Below are 23,390 nucleotides of genomic sequence, written 5' to 3'. Positions count from 1 at the left end.
TTTGAATAAATTAGACGGATAACATTTTATTTATGAAAAGTATATTTGAAAGTATAATAAGTCTTTTATTAAAAAACAAATACAAGTTACCAGGTATCGTATCATCACAATTGGGTGCATCACTAAGGTAGCGACCAATGAAATCACCAACTGTCTGCTTCTGCATTTATAATTATTATTTATTGTATGAGCGGGGGAAAAAACTGTATAGTTGTGACCAAATCTGTTTTTGTACCAAGATTGTGGATTAAACATGAGAGTCAATGGAGACACAAGTGGTCACCAAAGGAACTGCAGTTTTTCCTCACTTGTACACTGTCTGACTTTGACTGCTTCCAGAATTGGCCCCTGCTGGCCATTATAAAGAATCTAGGTTTAAGGCGTTTATGCACTGGCTTTACTTTATAGACCCCAGGGCTATGTCCATCTTTTTTATACAGTTTGTTAATGGGTTACAAAAATAGTGCCAGAAGCAAATAAAAGGGCACAAATTGGTTTCTGAATACTTCCTTTGCTTGTTGGCAGTCAGCTATAGACACAGTCACTCCAAACATTTGAAATGTTAGCGTGTACATACATTTAAAACAGGACTCTTGTAAGCTTCACTACAATAACATGTAATGGGTGAAAAATACTAAAAACCGTATTAGTATTTTTTAAAAAGAAAAAAAATAATACAGATTTTAAAATAAGACCTCTTTAGGATTTAACTTATCCCATTGTATGTGCATCCTGTAACAGTTTTTTTCTGAAATATTGCTTAAAATGTAACAAGGTGAACGATAATTTCTTTCAAGCTCACGTGTTTTCATGTCTTTGAATGGCTGGTGGAAAAAATATATCACTTTTGTATTTGTTTAGTAGCACATACCCGCTCCAATGTCAACGACTGAAAGAAACACAAGTATATTTTTGATTCAAGAAGAAAATAATAATAATAATAAAAATATTGAAAAGGTGCATGCTGTCTTTGGTAAGTTACTCATAAACATTTTTCAACATGAAGAGCTACATATTAAAGCTTAAGTATTATTTACAGACTCATCATATGTTCTTTGGTGCTCTGATTTCTAAAACCATTCACATTCAGCGTCTTAAAATGGCTAAATATAATAATTATAGCTTTCACCTGGGTCAGAATTACTAAAATTTCTTTCACGTGTTTGTTTTTTTCAAGGCAGTAAATATGTATAAGGCAACACAGGATTTTGGTTCTGTGCCTTTGTTTCTTTAAATTGCCTAAGAATGTAGCTACAAACTGAAAGGGTCAGCCTCAGTTTAGCGCGAGTCCTCCCCAGCCTCGGCCCCTACTGGCTGGAACAGCAGTTTCCTGAGGATGGGCGCATAGAAGGGACCAAAGACTGTTTGGTTGAAGTGGACGATTCGCCCAAAGGCCGTCCCCAGCTCAACTAGCTCAGCACTCAGCAGCCCGAGGGGAGCAGGCAGCTCTGGACTCCTTTTAGCAGGGCCGCCCCGCAGCGTGTCCTGGAGGAAACCCTGCACCCTTTCTCCTGTTTGATGGAGAGAAGGAGGGAGAGAAGTCAGCTCTGCAGCAGCACACATCCAAGTTTAAACAGAGATTATCTAAACTCAGCAGCATTAAAGTGCACGAACATGTACTTATCTATCTTAATGAAAATATTTTTCCAGGACCGCTTTTTTTTTAACCACTCTGTTTGGCCAAGTTATCCTAAATTTTAATGAAGTAAGAACTTAACCAAAAACCTGATGCCTTCTCAATGTCTTTGAGGACACACTGGACATCATGCCAACATATGCCAAGTTTTCAGCTAATAGCTCTTTGGAATCATCTTGTTGTTTATAGATTCAACTGAAGATATGGGAACAGGCTGCTAATAACAGTGTGACAAACACTGGTTTGTCCCTTAAGTGCTTATTTGAATGACTCATAAGTCAGGTTCAAGTGGTTTAACAAACAAAAAATATTCCTGTGAAAATGGTCAGGTACAAGGAGTGGACAGAAAATGAGTGGAAAAAGCAGGCAAAAGTCAAAGCACACGTTCAAAAGACCTTCAGAAAGCGTGGAGAACCATTGCTCAAGACCTCTACAATAAAGTCTGGCTTTTTGGAAGCAATATATAAAGAAATACAGAGTAGATGCTCATCTGTATTATAAATATTATAATCTTATAATATATAAAATACAAGATAATATTGCTTTTTAAAAAGAAGGAAAAAACATATGCAAATACTCTGTAGTTTTTATAATAAATACTTTGAGGATTTATTTTTCAAGGAACATGATCTGCGTCAACATCCTGATATCACCATGGTCTTTCTTGTGACATTTTACACAAATAAAAAAGATCAAATTAACTGATTCGTTTAATCTGTCCATTGAAAATTGTGATTCTCCAAACATGAGTTTTTGCTACGTAAAATATACTTCTTTTAAAAATGTTTTTCCAGTAACGGTAGTCTATAATGGCCATTTTTTCCACTCACACCTTACAAAACGTAAACAGCTGACATTATATAGTAATACACACTGATGTAAGTCCAATATGTGGATATATTTCATTTCCCCCATCCTGTCTTACCTATAAGCACGCAGACTGGGTTGTTGTGTTTCCACAGCTCAGATATTTGTCCCTTCAGCAGATCCTGGCTCTCCTGCGGCAGGGCTGCTCCTCCCTGAGTAGCCAGCGCTTCAGACATCTGCTGCAATACTATCTCCCCAATCCCCAACAAGGCCCCCTTCAGGTCAGCTTCCCTGTAGCACCAGAAACCGGCATCAGACCAACCATCAGCATTCTTCATCAGACATATATTGTCTCACAGGCCTACGCATCTATGCACAGGAACTGATGGAAGTAATAAAGGAGTTCTCCAAGAGCAGGATTTTGATTAAAGTTCCTCCCCTGCCCATTGATTAAACTCCTACAAACTCATCTTTGTTTTTCACAATTACACATTTGTTTCCATGAGTGCACTCCTTAAAATGGCTTAAATATAATTCTACACCCTTGCCTCTTTTTAGTAGATGCGTATTTATGAAAATGCAAATTAGTGTCGTCTTCTGTGTCCTCTCACCTCGTCTGCTGCTTGCCTGCTGCTGAGGCATATCTGCTTTGCTCTGACAGTTAACACTGAAAGACTACTTTCTGCTATGCAATGATAAAACTAACGTAGGAGTAATTGAGCCACAGATGTTTGACATGGAAATAGATTTTGAAGAGCAAATGCCAGATTGTCTGGAACTCAATTTTTCAGAACAGCTTCTACAGTGTTAGAAATTTTAAATTAGAACTATTATCCTCATTTAGACTCCATCATTTTAAAGTTGGGGAAGTTCAAAATATTCCTTACTCCACTTCTACTACTTCTACTATCTCAAACAAACAGTGTTAGCTCCTCTAACTCTAAGACCACGCTCCCTTTTAAGCCAACTTTCTTCTGACTGGCTGTCGCTGTCAAACAGATGGTTTGAACAGCAGGTAGGTGGGGCTTCTGTGCTCACAGGCTGCGCTGTGACCATATTAAGGATACCTGCTCTTGTTGACAAAATTTAGAGCCAGAGTTTAAAAAAAACACAACAAAACAAACCAATGTCTGACAAAATTGGAGAACTTGCCAAATATCAAACATTGTTTGTATTTTTTCAAGAAAACATCACAAAATAATTCAAACATTTTTTTTCAAATCTATGAAATTGATTTGAGGTCATCTTCAGCCATGGCGGAGATATGCGGTCTAGGACTGCTTTATTTTGAAACTCTGGTCATGTTTAATATTAGCATCCACCATGGTAACAGTATATGCATAAAAGACAGTCAGGTAAAACAGATCCAGTTCATAGAGTTCATAGATGATCTGAACATTCAGGCTTGATTATAGCTGATGATTCCTCACTAATGTTAGATAAACCTCGTACCCCTAAACAGCTCTAACAAGTTAGCCTCGCATCTCGCATGCTGATTGGTTCAGTTTTTGAAGTTTTTCAACTATGAATCCAGGCCAAGTTTGAGATATTCATTGTTACAACACACCAAAGCAAAAATGTTCAACCATGGCAATGGCTTCTAATTTTGCTCAGGATTTCTCTTCTGGCGTTTAAATAATGCCTTTTATTGCAGCTTGGACCAGAGTGCAAGCAGACCTCGAACATTACAAGCTGCTGTTCCACATTTATCCGCTAATCATGACACGCCCTCTCTTGAACAGAAAGAATGAGGTTAGCTGGATCTGTTCTGACAAGCTAGTTGCCTCATGTCACCTCCATTGGTTTCTTTCTCATACAATACCTGTTCCCTGTGACAGCCAGTACATGCATCACCACATCCTCCTCTTACCTTGTGTGACTGCCCTCCAGCAGGGCAGTGATGGACTGCCTGAGTTTACCTACAAACCCCTGCAGGGAGAAAACGACGCGGCCGCACTGAGCGTTAGTCAAGAGCAGCACCGACGCCTCCAGGACCAACATCTGGAGCCGCTGACCAAGAGCATCCAGGCGGGCCCGATCCATCAGGATGGTCTGTGCGTGGAAGGCAGATTGGGGTCACAAGGGGGCAATGTTTTCAGCATAAATATGAAATCAATACCTCAATAAAGAGTCTAATGGTTATAACCCTAAATAAGATTGCGAAGCCACAGGTAATTGATGAATTTCCAGGGGTCATAGAGTATATAAATGCAAACTGTCATGATTCATCAATTATATTAATGCAGCGTCTAAAATCAGTTCACATGCTTTTAACCAGTGAGGAGGAATGGGTAGGCAAACTGAACATTCCCTCATAATCAATAAAATATCACCGGGTCCGATGAAAAGCATGGGCGTGATGTAATTTTTCAGACGGCAGCTGACCTCAGGATATTTCTGGTCCTGTGGGTCCCAGTGGAGAAGACGTATGTAGGCCCGGTTGAGGACAGCGGTGGGGCTGAAAGGACCGCGGCTGTCAGGACCGGGAGAATCAGACTGCGCCTCACACGGCGACACCACCTCAGACGCTGCTGCCTGAAGCCAAGCAGTGGTATTGTCCAAAGAATCTGAAGAGAAGTGACAAATTATGAAATGATTAAGAATATACTAAAAAACTGAAACTACACAGATGAGACCGACTAAGTGAATCATGGATTTTAGTGGCAACTGAGCGAGACAGAGCCATAGACTGTTCATTAAAGATGGATGTAGCCATGGTTATGTCACTGTGGCTTGTCAAGCCTCGAGCTGAGCATTTTCACCATCCCCATTTTAGACTTTGTGATGATTGAGGCGGAGATCGACTGAGAAACTGAGCAATAACTCCATGCAACTTAAAGCATCCCCTGCTTTATCATCAATTTTTAAACTAATGAGACCATCATTTAAAAAAATAAACATGCTCTATTCAGTAGAAACTAGAAACTCATGTAGGGATTAGCTGTGAATTCATACTTGAGTTATTTTGCTAAAACTGCGTTTACCTTGTATGTGTTTGCACTTATTATTTACATATTTAAATATGCACCTTTAAAGCACAATAATTTCTTAAATTTACCTCTGTGGTTTTCCCCACACCTACCTTAGTCTAAGACTGTGGTGCTCTGTTAAAAAGTCAATCATCTCCATCCCACTTTGTCTTTTTATGAAGAGTAATCTATCAGCATATATTGACCTTTTATGTTACATTTGCAATTGACCTTGGACTATAGCCTTGGAGTTAAGTCTGTGGAACTGGTGTCGGATGTGGTGGAGGAGCTGGACCCAGTAAAAGGTGGTTTCTGGTTAGAGTCGGCTGGTGAAAACCTGATTGCTGTGATGACTCTAGAACAGGGGTGTCCAACTCCAGGCCTCAGGGACCAGTGTCCTGCAGGTTTTAGATGTGTCCTTGTTCCAACACAGCTGATTTAAATGGCTAAATTACCTCCTTGACATGTCTTGAAGTTCTTTTGCTGCTCTTAAAAAGGACCCGTCTTGTCTTCTCCTTTTCCTCGACATGTCACTCGATGACACTTGGAATACGCTCCAGCCATCCCAACAAAGGCTTCACATGGGATTGCACCAGGTGTCTCTCCCAGGTGATAAAACTCTTTTGCTTAACTCATGATCTTGCTTACTATTTAGACTTTTCAGTATTTAAATTACTCACCAGAGTAGTGAGAAAAAATTGTTTGGCAAAAATCTCCCACTGCAGGTAAATTTTTTTAATCCTGAAAATCAAACCACGGGGAGTTACACGATTCTAATTCCCATTTTGACCACTTGGGGTCAATATCCTAAATGGCTGTTACTGATTATTTGTCTAGTGACTCCATAAGCATGGTGTCTACTCTGGAGTTTATTAGATGAAACAATTACATTAAAAAACAACCCAAAACAAAACAACTAAGTGTGGATGTGAGACTGTGTGGTTCTCTTTGTCAGCCTTTTGTAAAGGCCGACTCTGACCATATGACAGCTGGGATAGGCTGCAACTCCCCCCATGACCCTAAGTTGGATGAGCGATTAACAAAATAAATGGATGGATGCTAACATGGCTTTTTCAGCACCAGTGACTGTCACGCTGCCAGTTACTCTGATTAGCCAGCGCTACAGAAGCACAGTGCATGAGCCAAAAACTCCGTTCAGGGATTGGCTGTCCCACTCCTTACCCAATATATGAGAAGCAGAAAAATGGCAGGATGGTACTTTAGAGAGACGAGGGTCAAAAGAGGTTTAATTGAAAACTGAAATATCTAGCGACCATAAATGTAGCACTCACAAAGTCACCTTTATCATCTATCACTCGTTGCACCAGTGAAGTTGAAGATTGAAGAGTGCTGGAAATGAAATCCCTTCTCACCTGGCTGCTTGTCCAGGATCTGCTGGAATTTCGCCCGCTCGTACTGTATGGCCTGCTGCATGAGATGAGGCCTCAGGCTTTGAATGGTGAAGTTAACCATGTCGGTCTTCATGAGACCCAAGACACGGAAGATCTCCCTGGGAGGAATAATGTTTGAGTAAAACCTTTTTTGACATTCTTGGAAATAAGGTAACCTCAACCACTAGAGGGCAGAATTTTAATAGGCGTTTGGAGATGTTTTAAGCAGTGGATACTTTAGCTCTACATGCATTTCCTCAAGAAATAGCAGGTCATCACTAGAGCAAAGGACTTGCCCAGTTAAATAAAGGTTACACAACTCACAGCATCATCATGTGGCGCAAAGTGGTATTACATGATAGTACAGCTTGGCCAAAGTTCAATTTTAGTTAATATCTCTTCAGCACAACATATAGATGCTTTGGATATAAATTAATAGATTTGCATCTTTATATTGTTTAAATAGATTTTGTTAATTCTGGTGGGATTTATACTATTTTTAAAACAAGAATTTACAAGCACTTTTAAATATTTGCACATACTGAAGATTATTTTTAGTTCTAATTGGACATTATGAGAGGTATTACTGCAGAACGGAGCATCCAAACTCACACCAACTGAAAAGAAGTTTGGATTTATCTTATATTGGTACTGCATTACTAAGCAGAAAACTGATCAGTGAATGTATATTAATTCGGTTTTACGTTACATTTCATGGTAATAATGTGGTCTGCAAGTGATGTCATTACAGGAATACAGCTTGCTGCATGCTGGATTTTAAACAGGGCCACAGCCTGCCACTGATTCCATGTCAGACACAAGTTTATTCGGTGCAGGTGTTGTTAACCTGCTTCTTACCTCAGGAGCTCCACAGGTTCCTTGAGATCCCGCAGTGCTCTGACTTCTGGGTCGCGCACCGGAGCACATAAAGATGCCATGGTGTTGATAACGAATTCCGCCAGTCGGTGGAGGTCCAGAGCCCCGTGGTCGACCTCCTGCCCAATCAGATCCATATCCAGCACCTCGTCAAGCTGAGACCTCAGTCTGACGTGAGCAGGCAAGAGCAGGGACTGAAGCATCTAATGTGAAGAAAAATGTCTGTTTTCACTAACATGTTATGTTTTGTTTGGAAGTATTCAGTTTATCCAGTTCTTTTAATATAATACACTGCAAACACTCACTTGGAACTGTTTTTTAAGTCTATTTAATAAAGATTTAGCTACTACCAAGTTTACAATCCCTGGGCAGATAAACACAATCTTAAACAAGCTATAAAATACAAGCACACATCTAAGATAAAAGTAGAGTAGAATATGGGTTTGATTAAAGATGACATGGCCAGTTTCTTTCTGTTTTTTTAATTTCTTCTCCTTTTTTTTGGAATCAAAAGAGAAGATATGAAAATCTACATATGTGCTCAAGGGATCTTATTCCATTTCTTATTTAAATTTACAGGAAATAGAAGATTGTGCAAAGACAGAGCTTCTCTAAGTAAATGTACACTCTCAAAGCAGCCAAACCTGAACCTGTCATCTGTTTTAAATAAAGCTGTGCAAACCTTGTGGAGGCGCAGTAGTGTGACTATATTAAAGATAAACATCTGGGTATATATGTTGGGGTTCCCAGAAGCTACAAATACACTTTGCAGTGACCTAATATTTCATCTCAAAATATGCAATGTTGTTTTTTCAGTATGATCAAAGAAATGAACTGGATAATCACTTCCCTCGTACTGTATATTTTCAATCACCAACATTTTCATTCAATGTAAGGCACAAAGATTTCATCAATTTTGAAATTCTGAAACAAGCAGCTGTTCAGCTTCTTTCTTGTGTGAAAAGGACTGGGACATCTGCCCACAACAGGATTTCTACACATCAAAGTGATGTATAAACTCAAAGGACTGCCACACAGTTGCCAAACCCAATCTGTTGTAATATCATTGTGACGTGTATTTCTCTGATTTTTCTGTTTTATGTCACTTTAAAAATGACTTTTTAATTGTTACAAAAAAAACCCTAAAAGATCTAAAATGTAAGATTTTTTTGTCTTCACATTTCTTATAAACCTGAATATTTTTGACAGCATCATAGCAAATACATTGTGAATTAAAGTAATGCTTTATTGATCAGATAGCGCTAATTTCTCCATTTGTAAGGTTGGTGATCATGTTTGTGCTTTCCTTTTGACCCTTACAATGCCAGATACTCACAGTTTTGACTTCCTGCAGCAGAAGGACAGCGTGGCTGTAGTTTGGAGGATCGCTGTTCAGCTGCTCCTGAAGACTGTCCCAAAAGGCCCGGTGAACGATTTCTGTCACTCTACCCTCCAGGCTGCAGACAAGCAGATTAAAAGAACAGCTCAAGGGTAAAAACACTCATTAATATAGGAACTAAGAATAACCAAGGTCACTGTAGATGTGGTTAAGTGTTTTCTTGCCTGTCTGTAGAAGGATTTCGGGGTTTGAAGCAGAAGTCTCTGTTCACCACTATCTCATGTGCAAGACTCATGTTGGAAACACAATTTTCCAGCTCCATTAGACTGGATAATGAGGCAGTGGGTGGGCTCCCTGACACCACAGACAGGACACACACACCCACAGATAATTAAAACTGCCACAGTGGTAATATTTCAATTACTAATGGCCCCTGAATGTGCCTGAAAACAATAACTGCTGTAATAACTGCCACGTACCTGTTGGAGAGTCAAGTTTTTCCAGACAGGGAAGGTCAGCAGGGGAATCATCAGTGGCTCCCTCTCTCTGATTTGGCATTTCAGAAGAAGTCTAGACATTTAAATCACTCGTTAACGTGGTACAAATAGTCACTTTTGTCAGGTTTTAACTACGCCTCCACTCAAAATGGTCATGGTTGAGACTGTTCGTCAATTGATTAACAATCAAGCAACAGTTTTAGTCATATTTTAATGAGAAACAGCACAGCTACAGTTTCAAACATTTGCCCCCTGGTTTGGGGACTAGTGATCAAAAAGAACATAAAGTGTGACTACTTCTCGGAAATTATAAGGGGTTTTCATCTTTTTCTATAAATGTACAATAGTCCTGTATCTATATTCAACTCTATCTATATAAACACACATTTTTCTATATTTATATACACACACACACACACACACACACACACACACACACACACACACTATAGCAACTATTGATATAAATATGTTTATTGATATAAACATAAATATTTAGGTTAAACATTATTTATTAGGAAAAAAAAGAAAACTAATGAAGTTGGGTACAAGGGTAAAATTGGGTACACCTACACTCCACACACAGAAAATGTACTATTACATGTGTACATTAAAGTATTAACAAAAAATTACATAAAATAAAATGAGTAAAAATGTATTTATTAAAGTCAAAAATAAGACTACACAGAAATGAAAATATGACACCTTTCTAAAGGCGAACTTACCTGTTGCTGTTATTTAAAGAATATAGTATAGGTTTTAGAGGTGAGTAGTATGTTAGAAACGTTACAGTGTTTCTTTCCGCAGTTTAAAAACCTCCAGTTCAAAACGTCGTTTCAAACTTGGACTAAACCATTTTCACCAATAAGGGGGGGATGGTTAAACAATGATAGACGCCCTTCCTGTTTCACAGCAACATCTATCCTGTATGCGTGGCTGTGTTCACATAGAAAAATGCAGCTATAAACATAATAAACCATTGAACTAAATTATTTTCTACCTTGAAAAAGACAAGACATTAAAAATGCCGCTACTTCTTTTGGTTTCGTCCGTTCTCAAATCAAAACAGTGGGCGTGTCTATGCTGCAGTTTTCTGTACTGTACGCTGCTCGTCTCTGCGTCTGAAACAAAACTCGAGCTACCTGTTTCTTCATTATAGTTCGGTGGAAACAAAAAGGAAACCGCCCGTCAGCCATTGTACGAAACGTTATGAGAGCTCAACACCTGGAAATATCTTTGTTCCAATTTCGAGAAAGAGCAGGTACACAGCTTAGGAACGTGAACCGTCAACCAGTGCATTATACCGAACTACTCAAATGCTGCACCAGTACTTTTAAAAGGCCTGTTCTAGAATTACAAATTTTTTTGTGTATGTTCTGTTTACTTTATGCTTTATAAACCAGACGATCCATAATTTTTTTTAATATTGTGTGTGTGTTCAGGTTCCAGGTTTGTTACATACTGGATTTTATATTTATTTTATATGATATTCAATTTCCTCACCTCCCTCATCAAGTAGGCCTAATGGAATGGACACAAATGGAGCTAAAAAGCTAATTTGCTTTTGCGTGTCTTCTCAAGCTCATGTTTTCTATATCATATCCCAATAATAATAATAATACTAATGCCATCATTTCAGATGGTGTTCTGTTTGTTAATTGTTTTTGGATTTCATTTGTGATCAGTCTATAGATTAGCATATTTCTTTAAATACTTAATGTGACAGGGAGACTGAGCATGTATCAAAAGAAGAAATATGTGCCTTTAAAAAAAATGCTTTGGTGCCCGGTTATATTTAGATCTTTGGTGCTTAATTGAAGAAATCTCTAAATATATTGCCAAATCTGCCCAGTTTCAAAACCATTTTCCATCTTTAATTAAATAAAACTGATGATATTTCAGCATTTTAAGTTTTGGTCCTCATGAGTCTGGAACTTCAAGAGAAAGAAACAGTGGTCATAAAATTCTGATAACATGCTCCAAAAAACACAAGCACATTCAAATGGAATTTGTGAAATTAAATGCTTTGTATATAAATTAACAACTAGAGGTGTCCCATTAATAAAATAAATAAATAAATAAATAATAAAATCCACAGACACACACAAATGTCCCGACACAGAATTGTATAGCAAATTATTTATGACTGCAAAATGTGTAACAAACAGTTTTGATAAATACAAGCATTTAAACAAAGCAGTATCAAAAAAAAAGGTCAACTTTCCAAACTCGCCCACAAAACAAGTAAATATGAACGTTTTTTCCCCCATAGAAAACAAACAAACAAACCCAAAATTCCCAAGCCAATGGTACTTTATACATTTGCATATTTCAAAATATCAAACACCTTTTATACTTTTGTTAAAAAAGCAAAATGATAACTTAACAGATTCACACTCTTCTTCCTCACTTGAGCTTTGATGCACATATAAACTTTTTTTTTGGCACCGCTTCACAAATGCCACTCCAGATTTCTCACTTTTAGGTGAAGCGTTTCCCCAACATTAAAGCAAAAGAGAGAATAAGTGCCAAAAACAGAGCTGCTACAAAAAGAGAGCAGCGTACCCACATTTTTTCTTTGATAATTTAGTGTACTTTTACAAATCTCATACAAGAAATCAATATCATATTTTAGTAAATCTTTAACAACAACAAAAAAAAAGAGCAGCTGAAAAAAAATCATTTGTAAGCAGTGTAAGTTCAGAGGAGAAAACTGGCAGATGGAAGGGAAAAATCGATGTCACAAAAGAGGCTGCTTAAATGGTTTCTTCGCATTCAAGCTTTGTATTCGAGAGCTGTGAGAGTCCATTGTGAGAAAAGGCAAAGGAGCATCAAGTGAATAAAAATGGGCAAATTAATGAATGCAATCTTCTGTTCCCAGCCGCACGTACAGCCACCTCGCTCTCATTCACACGCTAACCAAACTGTACAAAAACTTGTCTAATAATATAATAAATCGAGACTTCTCTCATGTTTTGTCCCAATGCCTCCATTCAGCACTGACTGTGCTGCAGTGTGACCTGGCCCAATCATAACTGAACAGGTAATGCACCTTGGCACTGTCTCTTCTCGTAGCCACATTTTCCCTCAGTTAAGCTTTTAGAGACTTTAAAAAACAAACAAAACAAAAAAAACCCTCTCCAGGGAAAACATAACACTTCATTTTTCTGCAATTATCACAGGATCAGTATCTTCATCTGGAATCTGCTTAATGACATTTGATAATTGCTGTTACATCTGGTACTAAAAGGACACTCTTGTTATCTTAATTCTCCTGCACTGTGATCACAGCTTAACAGATTACACATGTAATAGAAGATTATCATTCCCCAGCTTGAAAAGCTGACATTATAGAGGTGTTTTCCCCCATCGTCTGTTAAAGCAGATTATGTAATTGATGGATGTAGTGCAACATCACTTATCAACTTATGGACTGGCACTTTAAACTTTGAGCTATATGTCCATGTTGTGTTGGAGCTGTGGTGAATCTATTTGTTCAATAGCAAAGAGTGCTATCAGTTAATGCTGGCAAGCTTGGTTTGTAAGCTGCATCTATAGTACAGATACCTGCACAGATAATAAGTTCAGCAGTGCTTTAATACCATATAAAATGTCAGATAACGGCATTAAAAAAAGCTCCCAAAGGCACCAAACACAGTTGAGAAGTTAAATATAGCGACTCTATTTAGCTGAATGGAGGCTTCGCCAAGAGCTATCAGATACAATTAGGCTGTTTGAAGGTGTAATCTATCCAGAAAGACCAAACCATTTTTTGTACAGGGCTGCAGACATGTTTATTGATACAGTAAAGTTAAGACCCCAATGTTAAAATGCTCAAGTCTAGCTTATGTTACTCAAATTGCTTGTTACACCAACCGTGACGTCATTACAGCCCTGTACCCATTTATACTGGTGCTTGACGCACATCAGATTCATCTCCTATTAAGAAGAATCCTTCACAGGAGCATTGGTATAGGAGAAGAAGAAAAAGGATGCAAAGCTACAGCAAAGTCATGTTTTTAAGCTGTTGCTGCATCTGCCTTGCTTTAAAAATCCCTCTAGAATCTCCGAGCTTCTGTACGACTGTGTCACTGAAATGGTGGCATGATAGTACACACCAGCCTACATGACACTGATGTGTCGTGCTTGCCAGCAATTGTGATGTCACTGTTGGCCAGCACCACTGTTAACGAGGGCAACAACGGGAAGCATAAACTGGGTAAGGGGGATTAATGGCTTTTAGAGCCAGCGACTGTAGAAAAACTGCAGTTTTTGGCACTTGTGCGTTGGCTTTTTCAGCCCCAGAGGCTGCTGCTTGCTATTAACTTGTCTCCAGTTTTGACATCTGGTGTCTTTTCTACTAACAGTTATACTCACATCAACTCATTTAGTTTTTTTGTTTTTAACCCAGAAAGAACTCACCAGGTGCACTGCCAGGTGGAAACTTATGCGTCTGCTGTTTCAACCATGTATACTTTTAAAGTATAATTTCTTTTCATCTGGAAAAATAAACGATTTTGGCACAGCTTTTGTACAGGCTCCTTTAAGGTTTAGCAACTGAAAAGCTTCTCCTGTGACTGCATGTAAACACAGACTGAAGTGTCTGACACGTCACTCTAACGTTACCAAGCAGAAGCATAAATGGTCACAAGGCGACTGAGCTGATGCCGGTGAGTATGATCTGGTTTGGGAGGTCGAGTCAAGCTTGAGTGAGATTCTGGATGACAGGAACCAGTCCAGTAATGGAGCAGGCCTGCTCACAGTGCAGTCAGTACTCTGTGCCATCAGTGCTATAATATACAAATACACACAAACAGACACACCCATACACACACACGGTTTCCTGCTAAGAGTCTTTGAGCATGTTGATGCGTGCAAAGATCTTGAGTGCAGGTCCCAGCTTAATGTTCATAGTGCTCATCAGGTGGTCCTCCTTTAACAGGAGCAAGGCCTGTCCATCGATTTCCTGAGAGCGAAACTCGTCTGCTATCTCCTGGCAACCTGTGAAAACAGCAGAGGCACGAGCTACAGTTAATAACAGGTAAACAGGTTTCATACACGGAACACATCGGAGTATAAAGCATTATGATTGTGCCTTCTTAGCAAAGCCTACTCACCTGGTAGTGAACGAATGAACTCATAAACCTCCTCCACATTCCATTTGGTGGGGTCGTTGGGTACGAAGCGCTGACAGAGCGGTGCTCCATCTCTCCCAACGCAGGCCTCCTGGTCCGAGGCCCTGCTCGGCTGACGGCGGACAGGGACCTGGGCTGGAGCCGGGGCAGGAGCCAAAGGTCCAGAGCTGGCTGCTGACATGGGAGACGGTGGCTCCTCGTAGCTTGACATGTCTGAACATGGGCTGGATTCCTCCTGACTGGGCTGGGAGGGATGTGGTGAGGATACAGAACCGCCCTGAGTTTGCTGTGGTGACAAGGCCAGCTTCTGCCAAGCAATACAAACAGGAGTGACATCAATTGTTACATTTAAGAAAGGATAGCGCATAAGTAAAACACTCCCAGGTCAATATAAAAGTCAACGCAAAGATTAAAGGGGGTAATAAGTAAGATTTGTAGGGTACAATAGGTTTAAATGCCGATAATACACCTGCAGGGATATGATGGGGATTAATGGATCAATACCATTGCCTCAAAGATCACTTTGTCTTTGAATTGCAAAGCCCTAAGCATATTGGTGTATACATGACACAAAAGCACCCCCCACTGGAGGTTTAAAGCTGAATCCTTATAACATTACATAAGCTGTCCATAAAATACTAAAAAGCTCTTGATTCAAAAAGAAAATTTTACACCACATTTTACTATTGTGGTGTAAAATGCTTGCTTTATATTTCCCACTGAATTTCTGCTGTAATTACCTAAACTGCTTCTCTTTAAGATCAGTTAAAGGATAATGTGTTACGTCCCAAAAGAAGGCTTTGACGTGTGGGGAGAAAACTGTGAATCCAGTTGTTATCTACATCTATATAACTTGTGCAAAAGGCAGAAAATCTCTACTAATGCTCTCCCATTTCTGCCGGTCACCAATAAAGGCTGATGAAGATCATCGAGTACTTAATGACCCTTTAAAGACAGAGGGAGATAATCGGGCTCACACAAATTATGTTCAACTTCATTAAAAAGCAAGAGGCATGAAAAGTGCAGGGTTTAAAATGTGCAGCAGAAGCAGTATCTGATGAGAGGTAAAGTGTTGATGAGGAAGTTTTATGACAGTTAAGAAGCATGTTTTTACCTGCTTTTTTGCCTCAATACTGGGGCGGCCCTGAGACCGTCGACGCCAGCGATTTGCTGGTTTGTTCCTCTCTGGACGGAAAAGTCCAATTCGCTTCGTACAGCCTACGTTGTATCTGTTCATACAAATAAATATATATACATGTATATTTTTAAATTCCTTTTTTGTGAACATAATGGGAAAATTGCTATTTTCTCACATGAAAGAAAAAGAAGCCAAGGTTACTTACCTCTTTGCACAAACCACCGAGCAGAACCTTTTAGAGCCTTTGAATGTGTAAGCAAAATCAACCCAGCCACAGTATTCACACGTCAGCTTGGGCTCATCTTTTTCTGGGGGAGAGGAAGCAGCATAAACACAACACACATGTCAAGTATTAGACTTTCTTCTGAACAAAAAAAAAAAAAAGAGAGACATAATACTAGGCGTGCAGAAAATTAAAACTGTAGGTAGCTCATCTAAACCAGTGGTCCCCAACCCCCGGGCCTCGGACCGGTACCGGTCCGTGAGTCGTTTGGTACCGGGCCGCGAGAGTTGAGGCTCAGGTGTGAAATGTATAATTTTCAGGGTTTTATCGGTTTTCAGCGTTATTTTGTTATCGTTTTTATCTTTAACTCGGTCTTCCTGGGTCTTTTCACGTGTGTTATGAATAAATCTTCTTTTTTTCGGTACCGGTACTAGTTTTATTTTGTTGTATTTTTCCGCGACACCTTAAAGGCCGGTCCGTGAAAATATTGTCAGGCATAAACCGGTCCGTGGCGCAAAAAAGATTGGGGACTGCTGATCTAAACTATTCGGGGCCCAATGTTAAAGCATTATTTCTACTTCTGATGGAGAGTCATGGGATGGTTAAGGCTCAGGGTGCAGAAGTCAAATACATACAAACCTACATTGTTTTGAACCTCTTTCAAGAGATTTCTCTGCGAGTGCAGTGAGTCTGGTCTGCTTTGTTTACATCAGTTGATCAACCCTTGTAAAGCTACTGATGGCACTTCCTCCCCACATTAAAGTGAAGGCAAAAAAAAACCAGGCATTTGCAGCAAAACCACAAATGTCAACATTAGCTAGTGTTGCCAAATATCTACTCCACACCGTTTCCGATATTTTCAACACTTTTCTACATAGGTCTTTTTCTAACTTATAAATGGACAACTTGTTACAACATGTTAGACAAAGGTAAAAAAGAAGCATGTATCAGGAAACAGGAACTGACAGAACATCTAATTAATAATGAACTTCCAGCAACTGAGTTAAAAACACTTCCAGAGGGTCTACATTATTTAGAAGTGTGGGGTTTGACTGTTGGGGAAGAGGAGCAAAATGCAGTTTACATGGTTAAATAAACTCTACGGACACACCAGGGTCAGAGTTTCTGTCTGTTGGGTCGGTGTCTGCTCGTAACACCTTCCAATACTATGAGAGGATGATCATTGTAAAGTGAATTCCTTTAACCTTATGTGAAACCCTGGCAGGAAAAATCTGGAGCGACAGACTAACACCTCCAAAACCTGGTGAAGCTACACAAAGAAATATACACAATCTACACTGTAATGTGTTTGGTCTCACCTGGTTGGCTCATGTCCTCGGGCTCGGAGTCTGTGTTGGCTGCGTTGCTGACCGGAGTTTTGTCCGGGTCAGATGAGAGCTGATGGTCCAGCTTCTTTGGACTATCGATGAGAATGGGCAGACGCTCCACCTGGTGTGGGGCATAAAATATTTATAAATGGACTAAAAATGAAATGCTGCACACAACAGTAACAAGAAACAATGGGTGTGGTTTAAGGGTTTACATCTGGACTGCTTTATCACAACAGCTGCATTCTGTCACCGCAGCAACATTAACGCAAAGACTGCTGCTACTCCAAATAATAACCTGGAAATCAGGGCAGCTGTTTCACTGCACAGCCCCACTGCGCCTCATTACTGTAGTATTAATGAGATGACTTTTTTTTTTTTTTAAAGTCAGCTGACTGCTGGCCATTACAAGTTAAACCTTTTAGACTTAAAAGGAAACAGTGGTCACCAACTGAATGTTTTCGTCTTCCGGATGTTAATGTTTGAATATATAGCGATCACAAAAATAACAGATAAACACCATCATTGTTAAACCACCACACACAGTGACCATTTAAACTGATAATGTAGACTTGACATGTTCACGTCAATGTAGTCTGATTTTCAAGCATTGCATGTCGCACACATGAAGCTTGCATACAGTTAATTCTCCTGTCCATACGGCACATAAAGCAACTTGAATACCAGCGTATATAAAGTAACAGTTAACTGTTAACAATCAAGTTCTTTTACAGGACAGTGTTGGCATCATAAGAAATATATACTCAGTGTTTAATTTATTCTTCTTCTTTTTTTCCCCCCCTTTCTTTTTCTTTTTTTTAAATTGACAGAACACTGAGGTGGAAAATGTAATCAGATTCATTTGAGTCATAAAATGAATAAAAAATGTATTACTATAAAAGGAAAAATAATCCTCAGCTCTGTGTGTCATCACGTGTGTACGCATCTTCATAAATACTGCATTTTATTTATTTTCATGTGTGTTGATTAAAAATTGGAAATGTAATCTGCTTGTTTAGCCATGTGTGCATGTATATAGAGCATTTTCACAAAATGTCCAGTAGGAGGCAGAGAGGCCAAAGCCTAGAAATTAAAACTACACTTTTTTCCCCCCTAATGACTAATACAATTGAGAAGATACAAACATTAATATATAAGCACATGTTAAACTGTACAAACAATATGAGATAATAATGAACCAATTTCAAGGGAGATGACTACACAGATTAAGGAAGGATTTTAATGCCCTTGATTAAATGAACTGACTACAGAGCGCTGCTCATTACCTTCTTCCATCTGTATTCTTTCCCATTCACAGGGTCTCATCTCCCTGTAATTAACGAGTGAATCAAACAGAAGCTGTACGATGTCACTGCTAGCAGTAACAGAGGGTATGTGTTTGCCTGCTGACAGTTCCCTGCAGGCGTGTACACTGGAGACGGTGCTGGCTTTGGGTTGTTTATCATGTTTGTCTGCCAGTATTGCCGAGATTGAGCACTTACACACACGGGAAACGGCTCAGCTCCTTCCTGGATGACAAAGCCTTCGATGACATGTGTGAGGACCTGGGGCTTGACGATGGCCTGAGGTGGTTTGTTCTCTCCGTTTTGTGGCGTGCTGCCCGTCACGGTGGGCGCCTCGCTCTCATTTCCTGAGGTCATGGCTGGAGGTGGGGTCCCCACTGCTGCACTCGGCCTCTTCGCTGTACCCCCACCTGATGGAGAGAAAAAACAAAAACAAAATGGGTCTATTTAATACAAAGGAGCACGTATCCATTGAGAAATGTTTCAGTTTGAATGAAATTAAAGCTTAAAAAGAAGTAGCTGATGATCGTTTCAGTCATTTAGAAAAGCAGAAAAGACAGATTACATTTTCAGATTTGAATGGTTAATGCTTCTACGATAAGCTGAATATTTTTTGGTTGTACATTGTTGGTTAAGCAAGACAAGTAGAGCTGGAGTCCTTTTCCTTTTGTTTGTTTTTCAATAGAAATGTCAGATTTTCATATAATCATAATTATATAAAATTTTATGTAATTATCCAATATACTACATTGGAAATATAAATATATTGGGTTGTATGCATATTTATGCACATAAATATAAATACAGTGTGTTAGAGTAATATTGAAAAGGAAACCATAGAGTATTTGTTTAATAATTTTCTTAACAATGTACTTAAAATGAATCATTTTATTGTGATGCTACGTGTGCATGTGCTGCAGACAATGCTGAGATCATTACAAACAACACATTTGCAGACACTATGCTGGACATATTATGGCATTTGCTATAATTTCATGTTTAAAAACACATGAAACAAACAAAACTTCAGCTGTAAAACCAAGCATTTCATTCCCATTTTAATTTTGGGGAAATTTTATCAAGCATATTTAATAAAAGTAATCATGTCATCAAATCTGCATCACATTTAAGTGAAAATGTTCAACAGTAACCCATCTCAGTTTCTTAAATTATAATAATTACAATTTATTACACTTGCCATCCACTTTGGCGAATTCCATTAATGAACAGCAATTTAACTGTTTAATGCAATCTTCCAATAACATTGATGCATCAGAATGGAGAATGAAGGTAATTAAAGTGACTTTAAACATGTCTGATCTACTGGATTTTCCCACACGACCAGCTTTAGGCTATACGAAGGGTCTCCAAAAAGGAGAACGCATCGCGTGAGCAGCAGTTCTCTGGGCAGAAATCCCTTGTCAGCGGTCAGAGAAGATTTACCAAAATAACCAGTCATTACAAACAAAGTATGCCTTGAAGCAGATGAGTGACAGCAGCAGAAGACCCTGCCAAGTGCCACTCTTATCAGTTAAGAACTCAAGCCTGACCGATTTTGTTGGAATATCAGCCGCCGTAAGCCTTTTGTTACCACTATTGGCGTTTATAACAGCCAATAAATGAAAAGTAAATAAGACACAGGAGAAGAGCCCCAACCATGTTAACCACCAGAGGGCACTCTGCAACCTCCCCTGTTGGCAACAAGTTCAAAACATTACAAACAATCAGCTGATCAAAGCAGGGCATGAATGAAAAAAGAAATAACTATAAATAATAAATGTTAGGAAAAGCTGTCTGTGTGTCTGAAAGATAGAAAATAAAAAAACATATTGGAATATGGGATTTTTAAATCATCAAACATAGGCATCGGTATCCAAAGTCCAACAGTGGTTAAGCTCTACTTGAAACAGATGGACTACAGCAGCAAAAGACTACACCAGGTGCCACTTCTGTCAACTAGGAACAGGAAACTGAAGCAACACACTTAATGTGTTTACCAAAACTGGACAACAGAAGAGTGGAAAAAGGTTTCCTGGTCTGAGGAGTCTGGATTTCTGCTGTAACATTCAAATAGTAGAGCCAGAATTTTGCAAAAACAACATGAAAGCATCCTGGCTTGTTCAGCCTCCCCACTGCCAGGGACCATTCTTGTGATTTGGTGCTATATAAATGAATTGAAATTAATATTTCAGCCCCTTAGTACCAACTGAGCATCCTTTAATAATCACAGCCTACCAAAGTATTGCTGCTGACTAAATCCAAATCCCTTTATTACAACAGCATACGCATCTTCTGGGGGTCGTTTCCAGCAGGATAACACAAAGCTCCAATCAAGTCAAACTGGTTTCTTAAACGTGACAATGAGTTCAGTGTACTCTTATAGCTTCCGCAGTCACCAGATCTCAGTCCAACAGAGCACCTTTTGGATGTGTTTAAATGGAAGATTCATCTGATTGAGGTGCAGCTGATAAATCTGCAAAACCTGTGATGCTGACATCGTTAACTGATCAAACTCTAAGGAATGTGTCAAGAATTATGTTGAATCTATGGCACAAAGAATTAGAGCAGCTGTAAAGACAAAAAGGTAGCAAAGCTGTACCTAATAAAGTGGCCACTGAGTGTGTGATAACAATGGAATTGACACCTCCGCGGTTTGCAGCAAGCAAACATAAACTTTGTTTTGTTTGTTATGTTTTATAGATAAATAAATTTATGAATAACGTAATTAGTTGCAGCCATAAATTTAAAGGCTAAACTTTTGAGAACACGAAGCCTATTATTATTATTATTATTATTATTATTATTATTATCATCATCATTAGTATTAGTAAGTAGTAGTAGTTGTTAGTAGTATTATTTGCAACATCGTAAATGTCTGTCTTCATATAACAGCACCGAGGACTAATGCGATTACATTTCGCAATCTCAAATGTCAAATTACGGTCACTTTCAGGCAAATTAGCGCAGTCATATCCACCTGCTCTGCCGGCAGACCTAAACGATCCCGCACAGACCTCCTGTAACAGTGCACCAGTCAACATCAACGCAACCACCCCACATCTGTCGCTTGCACCGCCACAAAGACGCTTCGGCTTTTTGTGAAAACCCCCTCCAAAGCGAAAGTAAACACCGCTCCTCTGCGCTTTGTCACCCTAAAATCCGGCTGGATTGAATGAGAAAGCGTTTTCTTACCGCGCAACTTCCGCTCTGCTCAGTCAGAAAGCACGTGCGGTTTGCTGTTTGTTTTTGCTCCGACACGCCAGCCTGCCGCTGTTGTGCGCGACTTTAAGCTGCAGCGCCGCTTCAAGTAAATATCTCCCCGCCTCCCCGTTTCCTCCCACGTTTCCTCCCACGTTAGTAGCTCTGATCCTCCTCACTCCGCCTGCTGCTGCTGCACAACAACACAAACCAGCACAGAGCCTCCAGCTTCAACCTACTACAGGAAATATCTTCTTTTTGGCACAGACTTCAACCAGTCTCTCACTGAAAATGCAAGCAATCCTCAAATAACCCTGCCACAAAAGGCATGCTTTTCAGCAGGGCCGCAAAGAGGATTTTAGAGTTACACGGGCCATCCAAGTCCCCCAATATACACTCTATCCCCACACACAAAGAAATTCCCCAGAACACATATTGGAATCATCTCCACACTATTTAGACAGTTTGGTCTGCGCTTAATTTAATGAATTACTTCATAGAAGCAAAACATGGTCTCAAAGCATTCCCCAAATGGGTGTCTAAATATCCTTTATCGCCCCTTTTCGATTAGTACCTACTCAGATCAGCTCGATGCGGGGTACAACTCAACTCATTTTCTATTACAATCGAGTACCACCTAATGTGCTTGGGGTTATTATAGCAACGCAGCCAAGCGTCCTGTGACTTAATTAGTATGTGACACGAACGCCACAACAAAGTGGTGGTTTTGATTTTCGTGAAGGAGACGCCCTCATAACTGATTGTGTGACGCCACTGACAAACCAATAGGTTGCGTGCAGTGTGCTGACATCCCCTCGAATCGTTTGGAACCCCAGCAGAGTAAGTACAAAAACAGTACCTGGTATTATCACCTGAGGTTGGTACTAATGGACAAGGAGCTTATGTGGAACTGTGCATCTCCACCCCACACATTCTAGGGCAATACTTCAGTCTCCTTTGTCAGAGACATACACTTTTTGAAAGTATGTGTTTTACTAAATGACTATGAACGAGACAATAAAGATTAGTGTGTAGGAAACGCATGACGATAGTGTCAAATTGCCCGTCATCAAAGAGAAGGTGCAAGACTTGAAAACTACCACAAAGAAAAAGACAGGTAGAAAAAAGGACCGGTAAACTTCCCATAACTGAAAGAAACTAAATGAGATGTAAATCCCAGAGTTCCTGCCCAAAGTGAAAAGTGCCAGTGTACCAGTGAATGGATGCAACCCCAATAAAATCAAAATGATAACTAGAAAAACATTCAATTAAAATAACAGTTTTAAAAGGTTAAGACTAAAGCAAACCCCAAGTGTCAGGGAAACATTTTAACCATTTATCAACTCAGGGTCATGGTGGGGCTGGAGTCCATTTTAGCAGTCATATGGCAAAAGTTGGTAGGCTACTATGAGGTTAACACAGAGACAGAAAGCCAGCTTGTATTTGTCATTTTGTTAAACTGCTATACTTCAGGTTAGCTGATACTTTAGGACTAAGGCCATAGTTAGTGGGATCTGGTATATTTGTGGTTAGGGATGGGTACCGGTGT

The 23,390-nt window shown here is 39.4% G+C and overlaps 2 protein-coding genes across 2 annotated transcripts in view; both read right to left on the bottom strand.

Annotated features, from left to right (window-relative positions):
- Positions 1 to 13: 13 nt before the first annotated feature.
- On the bottom strand, positions 14 to 10,316 carry LOC102193170 (T-complex protein 11-like protein 1). The gene is made up of 10 exons (XM_005729742.2): positions 10,241 to 10,316; positions 9,498 to 9,588; positions 9,243 to 9,372; positions 9,016 to 9,136; positions 7,662 to 7,882; positions 6,786 to 6,922; positions 4,829 to 5,010; positions 4,314 to 4,495; positions 2,562 to 2,734; positions 14 to 1,511 (listed from the first exon to the last, which is right to left on the bottom strand). Exons 2-10 carry the CDS (start codon positions 9,574 to 9,576, stop codon positions 1,279 to 1,281), a joined length of 1,458 nt encoding a protein of 485 aa, XP_005729799.1. The 5' UTR covers positions 9,577 to 9,588; positions 10,241 to 10,316; the 3' UTR covers positions 14 to 1,278.
- Positions 10,317 to 11,648: 1,332 nt separating this feature from the next.
- phc2b (polyhomeotic homolog 2b (Drosophila)) overlaps positions 11,649 to 23,390 on the bottom strand; it is a 44,621-nt gene continuing 32,879 nt past the window's right edge. The window contains exons 10-15 of the mRNA XM_005729737.2: positions 18,842 to 19,053; positions 17,331 to 17,460; positions 15,994 to 16,096; positions 15,765 to 15,879; positions 14,633 to 14,957; positions 11,649 to 14,516 (exon numbers count right to left, since the gene is read on the bottom strand). Of these exons, the coding sequence (XP_005729794.1) occupies positions 14,362 to 14,516; positions 14,633 to 14,957; positions 15,765 to 15,879; positions 15,994 to 16,096; positions 17,331 to 17,460; positions 18,842 to 19,053 (1,040 nt within the window). The 3' untranslated portion in view covers positions 11,649 to 14,361. The remainder of the gene's footprint in view (positions 14,517 to 14,632; positions 14,958 to 15,764; positions 15,880 to 15,993; positions 16,097 to 17,330; positions 17,461 to 18,841; positions 19,054 to 23,390) is intronic.

This window comes from Pundamilia nyererei, unplaced genomic scaffold, assembly GCF_000239375.1.
Source record: "Pundamilia nyererei isolate P.nyererei 1_Seehausen unplaced genomic scaffold, PunNye1.0 scaffold00034, whole genome shotgun sequence".
Classification (NCBI taxonomy): domain Eukaryota; kingdom Metazoa; phylum Chordata; class Actinopteri; order Cichliformes; family Cichlidae; genus Pundamilia; species Pundamilia nyererei.
This window is presented reverse-complemented; position numbering and strand designations above follow the sequence as displayed.